Consider the following 11,723-nt stretch of genomic DNA (forward strand, 5'->3'; position numbering starts at 1 on the left):
GCACATTGTTTGCACTAATTCCAATCCAAAACAGTTATCAAAACATTACTGGAGTCGCCTTTCAACACTTGTTGCATTATATTGAAAAGAATCATGCATCATGCATGATAATAGCAGGTGATAGTTGACTCCCTTGTACATCTTCGGCTGTGTGAATATTTTATTGGACTGTGTAAGCCCGCATTATACGTTTCTATGATCAAGTTCAATCATGGTGAACAATTGGCATGACATTTAATTGTGGCGTGTTTCTGCCATTGCACATTAGGGCCTTGTTCGGATGTTATCGGATTTACTTTAATCCACATGTGTAGGGGTGGATTGCGATGAAATTTAGTTTAAGTTCCACTCCAATCTATTCCAACACATGTAGATTGATGCGAATCCGACTACGTCCAAACAAGACCTAGAGGAGACACAACCATACCTTCTTTAAAAAAAATCTTGTTTGAAGTTTAGGAGCTCATCTCCATCATTAGATATCTTACAATTTTATAATTAAATGCTTTTGAATCCTGACAGTCACCCTTGATTGTGATCTGTCCGTAGTTTTGTGAAATATGAGAGATCAAAGTAAAGTTTCATTTGATTTGGCAGCTACTGGTGTCAACTATTAATTATCGCATCTTTCTAAAGCTGGTTTTCTATAAATCATTTCATTATTGTGGAATATGAATTTTCATCCCGGTGAGAGTGACCAAGTAGAGTTTTGGTGAGAATATATGAATGACCTGATGAATTTTTTATCCTATCAAGATGGAGACGTGTTGTGATACACATTGATCTCTAAACTTTGATAGAATATATGGTTGTGATCCAAAATATTCCAACGGAACAAACAAAGAGGAGGCCACCAGTCTCAACTTTGTCATCTAAATAAGTATATATTATGTGTACTCTATGAGTGTCAATATTTGATTGATATAACAAAATATTTGTTTTATATTCGATGTTCTAGAAATTTTAAATAATCTGGGTATTCTACAATCTCAAAGTTTTTGTCTCTATAGGATGTTGTTTATCACAACCATAAACATGTGTGTGCCGCAAGTGTGATTCCACTGGTCTTTTCTAAAAAGTGCCAATACTATTTATGGCCTATAATAGTAGAAAAAAATTGAGTCAAGCCTGGATCCATATATAACTTATAATAAAATTTGTCCTCGACCTACTTCCATTCGCAAAGTTTAAGGCGCGGGGGTCGCGCTCCTGGTGGAGGGAACGACCGCATGCGGCCTGGCCTCTGTGCCATGGGGCCCTTCGGAGCCTGCTTTGCTCGGCCTACGTCACATGTGGTGCATGCGGCCTTTATTTTTTTATTCTTTTAAGTTTTATTTAGTTTTTGTTTTATGTGAGTTTTTAGTTTTCTTTTCATTTTTTTACCCTTCTTTTATTTTTATTTCTTTTTGTTTTTCTTTTTCCTTTAGTTTTCATTTTCTATTTGTCATTTTCAGTTTCATTTTCCGATAATTTCAATTTTTCCTTGGGTATACTTTAGTTTCGTTATTTCAGTTTTTTTTTCATTGTTTCTTTTAGTTTTAGTTAAATGATTTTTTAATGTTTTTTCTTTTCATTTTTCAGTCAAGTTTTTTTTAATAATTTTTTAGTTTTAGTTTTAAGTCACTCTTTTAGATTTGAATGCATTCCTAAATCCTACGTATTAGTTGTATAATAACTTATCCACTAAGTTAGCACCTTATATAATGCTTCTTCTAATAATTTGCTCATCAAAGTGCAGATTGTCTTATTTTGGGTCGCTACTCTTATCTTTTTAATAAATGTCCCTCTAATTGTCAGCTAGTCATGTTTCTCGGCTCATATAGTGGGCTTTATAATAACTTGCCCCTCTAGTTGACAGCTTTTTGACAGCTTTTTGCCATGCTTGTTCTAATAATTTGCCCCTAGGTTACAGTTTGTCTTGTTTTGTGCCGCTACCCTTATTTTTTAATAAATGCACCCAGTTGCCAGCATGTCATGTTTTCTGGCTTTTTTAATGTGCTGTAAAATAACTTGCCTCCTAATTGCAACTTATGCAATGTTTATTTTAATAAATTGCCATTCTAGGTGGAAGCTTGTCTGGTTTTGGTCCGCTATTATCTTCTAGGGGTTAGTACTTTATGTAAATACTATATAACAAATTTATTATATTCGCATGATAACAATCGATGTGCATATCATGTAAAAACTTTAGTTTATTTTTGAGTAGCAAGTTTAATATTACATGGTAACAATTTATTTTATAAATCTTTAGGATATTTTTACACATAAATTGCTACTAAAATAAGAATTTTTGAAACATAGACAAGTGAGGTCTAGTTTTGTTTATCTTGTCACCTACCAGCGCAAACGGATATAACATTCAAAAGCTATAGCATTTTAAATTTCCGTGCAGGGTACATGTGCTGATTTGGTCATGAGCGTGAGGCTCAGTCACTGCGCAGGGTAGGGGCGCGGCTCGCCCACATGCAGTCCGCTCAGTCACTGCGCAGGGTAGGACCACGCGCTTTTCGAATGCGCGACTGTCGTGCCTTATCCCTATCCTTACTTTATTCAAAATCTCTCCTTTCTAAAGCTCCACAAGGCTGACAAAAAGAGTAACATGACAACAAGCAATCTTATTTTCATTTATTTTGAGTTCTTTCTTTGTTGAGATGAAAATCGACGACACAATATACCAAAAACTTTTGTTGTATACAATAATAATGGAGGGATTCGTTCTAAGAGTACTGTACCAAAGACAACAAATCCTACTAGAAAAGGACAAGTAAGTTCCTCAGTCCTTTGGATTATTAGTAGGTCAGTTCACTCTAATCCACTGACTTCATGCTCGGGGACTAGACCATCAATCCTTTCTTGTGGCAATAAGAGCTCGAATTCTTATCAATATCGGAACTCAGAGCATAGGAGGAAAAGTTGTGGATTTGTTTTAATTTTTTGTTGAATATTTTTTATGGCTTGTAGCAATAGAACCGGAAAGTATAAAAAAAGACATATGAAATAGATGCATAAGGATGTTGTGCTGCTCGGAAACTCTTATTGGACAGCAAAAACATCTCGGAACAAGGTTCCAGCGCCGTGCTGTCTGAAAAAGAGTCCAATGACCAACGTGCCTTTGCCCAATTCCATTCCGGTGGGCGACTGGGTGCCTTCGTCGTCTAAAATGACTTTCTCCACACGGTTTATGATCAAAACCAACGGCAGTGTCCTGTGTCCACCCTTTGGTTTTTACTTGGGGGCCGGTTGCCCACGGCCCGCGTGTCGCTGCGTTGCCTTCGACGAAGCAAAAGAAAAACACCCTCTCCTTATTTCTGCCTCAGTTCTTTTCTTTCGTTGAGCGTTAAGGCGAACCGGGCGAGCGCCGCCGCCCTTCGACTGGCATTCGCAGCGGACGAGAACCCACCAGGTATGCCCGCCGCCCGCCCTCTTCTCTTCCCTTTCAGACGTACGAAACCGAGCAGCCCAAATCCCTAATTGAAGCTATCTATATTCGAATCTGACCCTACTTACTTCGAATTTTTGCCAAAAATAAAATAAAAATCAGTTGCACATGTCATGTGTACACCCATGTCCTATGTCTGCTCCGCTCCTGATTTGAAGTATCAACTGCTTGTATCAATCTTGTGTGCTTGATTTCATATTTAATCTTTGCGCCATCAGTGGTTTTCCTTTGCTATTATTTATTCTTGTGTTAACATGCAAAGGAAAAAGCTAAAGAGGTGTAGCCTGCATTTTTTTCACTTTGTGCTGCCAAGCTAATGTGTTGATTTATGCTGATTTCACGTTTGTCTGTTTTAAAAAGGGTCAATGGAAGCAAAGTTGGCATTCTCCCAAGAAAGCCCACCAATTTCCATCATTTGTGCGGCTAAGGTTGCAGATGTACCACTGACCGTTGATCCTAGTCTTGCTACGGGCTCTGCACCCATCCTAAAGTTTGGTTCTGGGTAAGTTCTTGCTTGTCTTCTCTGGTACATGTTCTTTTTATTTTTCTAGAAAATCTTTCAGGTAAAGTGTTTCCAGCTCTTGTGTAATTTTTGTATGATATCTTAGCATTGGGACAGCAGTTGTCATGGGTGGGGATCCTATTGATGTTAGCTTTCAGTTGTTAAAACGAAAAATGATCACTGGACTGTTAAATGTACACACCTAATTGTTGCAGCAATTTTTTTTTTCTTTCAAATGGGTCACTATGATCCCTGGGAGTATATCAACTAGGATTTCACTTTGCTATGTTGATGTGAGCTTGCAACTGAGTAACGGGCTAACGGCAGTTTTGTGATGTTTATGTGTCAATTTCTAAGTTTACAAAAGATTGAGCACTATGTGTTTTTCATGCATTCATCTTTTTTGCCTGTGTACAGAGAATCACTCCATGGTGTCAAACCAATTCTCCATTACATTGCCCGCAGTGCATCTTTTTCTAGCTTTTCTGGGAAAAACAACATGGAGTTTGGACATGTATGTTGTGATCAAGTGCTTATTAGAAAATTACCCTATTTTCACGACTTTTCATTATTCTGAATTGATGTTGTCAATAAACTTGCAGGTCGTTGAATGGCTTGATTATGCCCCCACTTTCTTTTCAGGCTCTGAATTTGAAAATGCCTGCTCATTCGTTGATGGATACCTGGCTTCCCGGACCTTTCTGGTCGGTCATGGTCTGACAGTTGCTGACATTGCAGTGTGGTCGAATCTTGCTGGTAAGCTCTGGGTTTGTTTACCATTCTTCTTTAAGGCTTGTTCCAGGCAGTGTAACGTTTACCAAATTGTGTCATTTTTCTTCAGGGATTGGTCAACGGTGGGAGAGTCTAAGGAAATCAAAGAAATACCAAAATCTTGTCCGCTGGTTCAGTAGCATTGATGCTGAATATAGAAATACACTAAATGAAATTGTGGCTGCATATGTTGGGAAACGAGGAATCGGAAAATCTCCTGCACCAAGCCTTAAGGAAAAGGTACATGATTCAAAGGACCCATCAGCTCCAGAAGTTGACCTCCCTGGTGCAAAAGTTGGACAAGTTTGTGTTCGTTTTGCCCCAGAGCCTAGCGGGTACCTCCATATTGGTCATGCAAAGGCTGCACTATTGAACAAATATTTTGCTGAAAGATATCAAGGGCGCCTAATAGTTCGATTTGATGACACAAACCCTTCAAAAGAAAGCAACGAGTTTGTTGAGAACCTTCTGAAAGATATTGAGACATTGGGGATCAAATACGATGCTGTCACGTACACATCTGATTATTTCCCAAAGCTAATGGAAATGGCTGAAAGTTTGATCAAGCAGGGGAAAGCATATATTGATGACACACCAAAGGAGCAAATGAGGAAAGAGAGGATGGATGGTATTGAATCAAGGTGCAGAAATAATACTGTTGAAGAAAATCTGTCATTATGGAAAGAGATGGTTAATGGAACTGAAAGGGGTATGCAGTGCTGTGTGCGTGGCAAACTCGACATGCAGGATCCTAACAAGTCGCTCAGGGATCCTGTTTACTACCGCTGTAATACCGATCCTCACCATCGTGTGGGTTCAAAGTATAAGGTCTATCCAACATATGACTTCGCTTGCCCATTTGTCGATGCATTCGAGGGAGTGACACATGCTCTTCGTTCCAGTGAATATCATGACAGGAATGCACAATATTATCGAATTCTTCAAGATATGGGGTTGAGGAGAGTGGAAATTTATGAATTCAGCCGATTGAATATGGTTTACACTCTTCTCAGCAAGAGGAAGCTTCTCTGGTTTGTACAAAACAAGAAAGTCGAAGATTGGACTGACCCACGTTTTCCCACTGTTCAAGGCATAGTACGTCGTGGCTTGAAAGTTGAGGCATTGATACAATTTATACTCCAACAGGTAACTGTATCTGCTTGTGCTTTATGTTCATATTTACTGGATGTTCCTGATTTCATATCCATTTTTGTTTGTTGAAGGGTGCTTCGAAAAATCTGAATCTTATGGAGTGGGATAAACTCTGGACAATCAACAAGAAGATAATTGACCCAGTGTGCGCAAGGCATACTGCAGTGCTAACAGATCAGCGTGTGATCTTTACTCTCACTAATGGTCCAGAGAAGCCATTTGTTCGAATTTTACCAAGGCACAAGAAATGTGAGGGTGCTGGAAAGAAGGCTACAACCTTCACTAACAGAATCTGGCTAGATTATGCTGATGTGTCTGCCATTAGCAAGGGTGAGGAAGTAACCCTAATGGACTGGGGGAATGCTATCATTAACGAGATCAAGATGGAGGGTGGAGTCATTACTGAACTAGTTGGAGAACTACATCTTGAGGGCTCTGTGAAGACAACAAGAATGAAGATCACATGGTTAGCAGATATGGAGGAGCTAGTGCCCCTCTCATTGGTGGAATTCGATTATCTCATCTGCAAGAAAAAGGTAAGTTCTTGGACCAAAGTGCCTTCATATCTTATTTCCTTTATGGTGCAATAGGACAAAAATACACTGAAATTAACCACATGACTAGCAGATGCCCGTGCGTTGCTACGGGAGTCCCAAAATTTTGAACACAGTAATAGTAGTCAGGAGCCTCAATTTTTCAGCTCAATAAGAATAAGAAAAAAAAGTGAGTCGAAATCAACAGACAAATAAATTAGTACAAACTTGTCTTTTTGCCTGATTGCATATACAGACAACACAACTCTTGTAGAAAGAATTGACTCAACCATTTAGCACCAGCCCATGATTTAGAAGACTAACTAACAAGTAACTCGGTACAATATTAGGCCTTATATAAAACAACAGCTATGATGAAAACAGCAAAAAACCATATTTATTTCAAATTATAACAACAAAGCCTTTAAGTCCCAGACAAGTTGGGGTAGGCTAGAGTTGAAACCCAGCAGAAGCCATCAAGGTTCAGGCACGTGAATAGCTGTTTTCCAAGCACTCATATCTAAGGCTAAGTCTTTGGGTATATTCCATCCTTTCAAGTCTCCTTTTATTGCCTCTACCCAAGTCAACTTCGGTCTTCCTCTGCCTCTCTTCACGTTACTATCCTGGCTTAGGATTACACTACGCACCGGTGCCTCTGGAGGTCTCCGTTGAACATGTCCAAACCATCTCAATATGTTGATAACAAGATTTCAATAAATATAGTAAAAAAAAGCTACCCAATGCCTTTTTGCCATCTATTTTTTGAATTCACAAAAACTGCTATGCATTTTTACAAATTTTCTAATAAATAATATAATGCTCAGTCATGTCATGTAAGGTGCATTTTTGCATTCGAAATTCCCACGGATTTCTTCAAGTCTATCTTTTCACCTTCATTCAATTGGATCTTGCTGTCAGCAGTACACAAGCTCACTGAATTAATAAATAATATAATGCTCAGTCATGTCATGTAAGGTGCCTTGAGATACATCTTCATAACTGAAGCTGTGAACACTGTCTAGGTGAACCCTAGCATCATACCCCAAAGAGAAGACATCACAGCCAAGATCACAGGCTCCATGGTCCATCATCTTTACCTTTACCGGTCATAGATATCATGGTCATCATACTGTGCATGGACGCTCGGATTGCAGTCTCAAACAACACAAACTTTTTCTTAGTGCTCTTTCCACATATTGTCTAGAATCCAGGATTGCTCTGCATCTAATGTGTCAATAAAAAATGACGACCAACGATATATAAGGTAACTAAGAATAGAAGCAGGAGACTGTAAAATTCAATTTAAACATCTGCAGACCGCAAGAAAATAAAGTGAGTCCAGGAAGATAACATCTCCTGTAGCCTCATGACCGAAGACCCTAGGGAACAAGGGAGTCTGCCCCTATAAGAAAGAAATTAAGTCCCCAATAAGGCGCAAGTCAGCCTCAAGTTGCTGCACCAAGCATCTCAACAGACTCGTTACAAATGGGATGAGTCATCAGTAGATACCATGGCCTCCCAGAAGTAAACGTAAGTGTGGTAGAGCGAAGTGAAGAGGATCCTGATGCGCACCTCCATGGCCGGGGCAGTGCAAACTCCACCACCTCGATGGACAGTGGCTTGTAGGCCTCCTATGCCAGTATGCCACCCCGGTTACAGGGGTCCAAGAAAATCACCCGCAGAAATGTACAGCCAGTTTAGTACATAATGTAGCAATAAAAAATTGTGCATTGCAAATTGCAGCATCTTTATTGCAAGGAACTTTAGTCTTTCCAGCAGCACGTTAACTAAAGAAAAGGAGAGGTTAATTGAATCATTTAGTCTCCGTCCATACCCCATATGCTGGTCTGCACAGTACACAATCATAGAAATATACCAAACATACATGGATATTTAACATATCGGCACAAGCATATTGAACTGGTATAGTATAATCTTCACTTGAAGATATTGTTTCAGAACTGAATTTGGTAAAAGAATGATAATTTTAAATTAGAGCCTCAATCCATATACCGGTTGATGAAATTAAAAAAATAAAAATAAAAAGACCACACTGGACTATTGATCGGCCCATCTAACTCCCGAGTAAAAACACACTGCTACAATGTTCAATGCTAAATTAGTATGTATCAGTTTCTCCTAAACACATGACATTAGTGGTCGTCTTAGTACAACTTTTCCCCAACTTAAATTCAGAAAGGATCCAATCTCAGTTCTGCTTGACTCTTACCACCATGGGTTGACAATGGAGGCCAATCATCATTCAAAGCTTATTTTCTCAGAGAACAGTACAAAAAGAGAACTATTGCATCAAACCATACATAGAGTGCCATATATTTTCTCAACAATGTCATGATCAGTCTGTGCTGATCTTTAGCTTGAATACATTTTCTGCAAACTTGAAATAGCAAGATTCATAGAGTATGCATAGATTCAGAATATCACAGCATGACTGCTTGGAGAAATATATATTACAAATTCCATGCTCTACCTAAATATGAGATAAAGAAAAATACAGACGTAAAGAAGCGCCAAATCAACATGCTGAATGAAAGAAAAATGATCATGTCATCTAGAGAACTGCCAAATCAACAAGGTGAATGAAAGGCAAATAAGGCACTCACCCGTACCTTTTTGGGTAGCCTTAGCACAAAATGGAAATTTTACCCAGAACCTACTATATTCGAACTCGGCAATGTCTGATTCAGTAGGCATTGTCTAATTCAGTATTTGCCAGTACGGCAGTACATAGTACATAGACCTTAGGTTTTCTTCTGCCTATAGAAATGCAGGTGCAAAGACCTAGGTTTTCACCGACCTATGTGCAGCTGCATCATATCATCATATGCGATTAGCAAATGGCCCTGCCTTCCACAAATAATTTTGTACACTGGGACGATACGAATCTCCAGAACAAAACTTGATTCAATCAGACCTGATCTTGGGAAGATGGCCAGATCGGACGATTACATGCGAGAACTTGGTCTGGAGCTGGTGGCTGGCGTCGGGAGGCTTGGCGGCCTGGGTTGGTGCCGTCGAGTAGGGCAGGGCCCACGCCGCTGTACCCGCAGCCGTCGCCGCCACAGGAACAGGAGGAGGAGGCGGAGAGGCGGGCGCCGTTTCCTGTGGCGCGTACGCGTTGGGGCCGCTCGGCGGCAGAGGCGTGAGGCGGCGTTGGCGTCGGGGGCGAGGCAAAGGGAGCACCCCGTGCGGTGTCGGGGGCGCACGGGTGAGGGCGACACATGCTCCGGCCTCCGGGGAGAGGGCGAGGGGCGTATGGCGGCCTCCGGGGCGAGGGCGAGGGGTGTGTGGCTAGGGTTTGGAGACGCGGTGAGTCGGGAGGGGAGCTTTTCGTAGACGCAGGGGAGTCGGGTGGGAGCATGGGATCGTGGAGGGTGTGGGAGGCACGTTGAGTTGGGGACAAGAGAGAGAGCCTGGTCCCACCCATCGGCGCGGGGAGAATGTGGGGAGTCAAGGGGCACTCGCAAGTCGGGGGCAGAACGAAGTGACGGTGTGGACGATTGTAGTTTCGTCTTAATAGGAGTAGAGATGTCCATCTTCTAAATAAACAGCCAAACTGCAGGTGCATTCACAAGTCTTGCTCGATTTTCCCTTGAAATTTGGCAAGCCGCTGCAAGTGAATCTGTGCCACAGGTTTAGAATGGACATTGCAGTATGCAACATGTGCCTCCTGTTAAGCTTTTCCTCAAACAGTTTAGTTGTTGTTTAATGAACTGGCACTGAATTATACTATGTGGTCATCATTTGGCAGCTGGAGGAGGATGAAGACTTCCTTGAGAATCTTAACCCTTGCACTCGACGAGAGACCTTGGCCCTCGGAGATGCAAACATGAGGAACCTCAAGCGTGGAGAGATCATACAGATCGAGAGGAAAGGCTACTACAGGTGTGATGCCCCATTCATAAGGTCGTCAAAACCTGTAGTTCTGTTTGCAATCCCAGATGGTCGACAGCAGGCCTCGCTGAACTAGGTGGCGTGCCACTGATGGGCACATGGATGATGGAACTACTGATTTGTCAGCTCCATGGTCAATGTTGTCGCATTAGACACTTAACCTGATACTGCAATGAGGCTTACATGCCATGGATTTTTGTTCAGTGCTAGATGGGCAGGTGCATCCTGCCACACAACCAGTAGAAGCTACCAAATTATTTCTATTTCCATACTTTTCTAGCAAATTGTTCGAATCCTGCATTTACTGTTTTTTCTGTTGGCTAGTTGCTTCGGCTACTCTTATCTTTTCTGTAAGCATCCAAGCGCTTAATCTGCTGTGGATTGGTAAGCAAGTGCGATGACCACTTGAAAGTGTGCGCTGGTGAGCCTGACCAAAGGTTGGGTATGTATTAGAAAAGGTTTTGCTTGCAACATTATTAGCATAACTGACTGATTGAGCAATGCTTCAATGTTGAACTGGAGAAGGCACCAACATCTGAGAAGCTTCAAATACTTCAATGGCTCCTAGTGGAAACTTATGAACCCTGAGAAATTGCAACGTGCACTCCCTTTATTCCAAATTATAAGACATTTTGGGTTTTTGAATGCAGGCTTTTGCTATGAACTTACATATACACTATGTCTAGATACATAAAAAAAGCAATATATCTTGACATATGGATCAACATCAATATGGTCAAACCAAATCACAATTCCTTATATCCTCCTCATTTTTGGCTTGACACTTTTAATATTCATTTCAATATCTATCTTATAATTTCATTCCTCTTGATAATTTCCTTCATTATGCTTTTAACTTGATCAATATCAATGTATAGTGATTTTCAAAGTCTTTGCCCATACAAGCAAACCAATATTGAGACCATTTTATATCCATTATATATTATCTCTTTTGTCGTTTGACGTTTGCTTGTCATTAAAGATGGCAATGCGGACCCGATACCCGACGGGTATTTACTCCATTAGGGTCTAAATATGGACTAAACATACTACCCACGGGTACGTAAATGGACCAAACCCTTCACCCATCGGGTACGCGGGTATGGGTATGTTCTAGCAGTCCCCGTACCCGTTTACCCATGGGTGAAAAATACCCGGCCCAAAAGTGAAGAAGCCCACCAGCCCATGTAAAACCCTAGGTTTGCCAACCCTATCCCAATTGCCATTTTCCCACGGTCCCACCCGCGTGACCCGCCTGGTCGCCTAGATTCTGGAGCCGTCGACGCCTGGCCTCCCACCGCCGAAAAAATAGCGTCGCGTTTACTCCTCTGGCGCTCTGCGCTCGCATCGCAAGTCTCGCTCCTCGCCAAAAAAACACCACCGCCGAAAAAACAACGCCGCCCGCCCACCC

General features: G+C 41.2%; 1 protein-coding gene across 2 annotated transcripts; it reads left to right on the forward strand.

The window, feature by feature from the left end:
- Positions 1-3,245: 3,245 nt before the first annotated feature.
- LOC136484601 (glutamate--tRNA ligase, cytoplasmic-like) lies at positions 3,246-10,893 on the forward strand. Of its 2 annotated transcripts, none has more exons than XM_066481632.1 (7): positions 3,246-3,403; positions 3,800-3,941; positions 4,359-4,455; positions 4,544-4,697; positions 4,783-5,858; positions 5,936-6,400; positions 10,170-10,886. In XM_066481632.1, exons 2-7 carry the CDS (start codon positions 3,805-3,807, stop codon positions 10,386-10,388), a joined length of 2,148 nt encoding a protein of 715 aa, XP_066337729.1. In that variant the 5' UTR covers positions 3,246-3,403; positions 3,800-3,804; the 3' UTR covers positions 10,389-10,886. The 2 variants fall into 2 exon arrangements, with proteins under 2 accessions (XP_066337729.1, XP_066337730.1); XM_066481633.1 differs by having other exon boundaries at positions 3,253-3,403; positions 3,781-3,941; positions 10,170-10,893.
- The last annotated feature ends 830 nt before the right edge of the window (positions 10,894-11,723 follow it).

The sequence above is a fragment of the Miscanthus floridulus genome, chromosome 1, assembly GCF_019320115.1.
Source record: "Miscanthus floridulus cultivar M001 chromosome 1, ASM1932011v1, whole genome shotgun sequence".
Lineage (NCBI taxonomy): Eukaryota > Viridiplantae > Streptophyta > Magnoliopsida > Poales > Poaceae > Miscanthus > Miscanthus floridulus.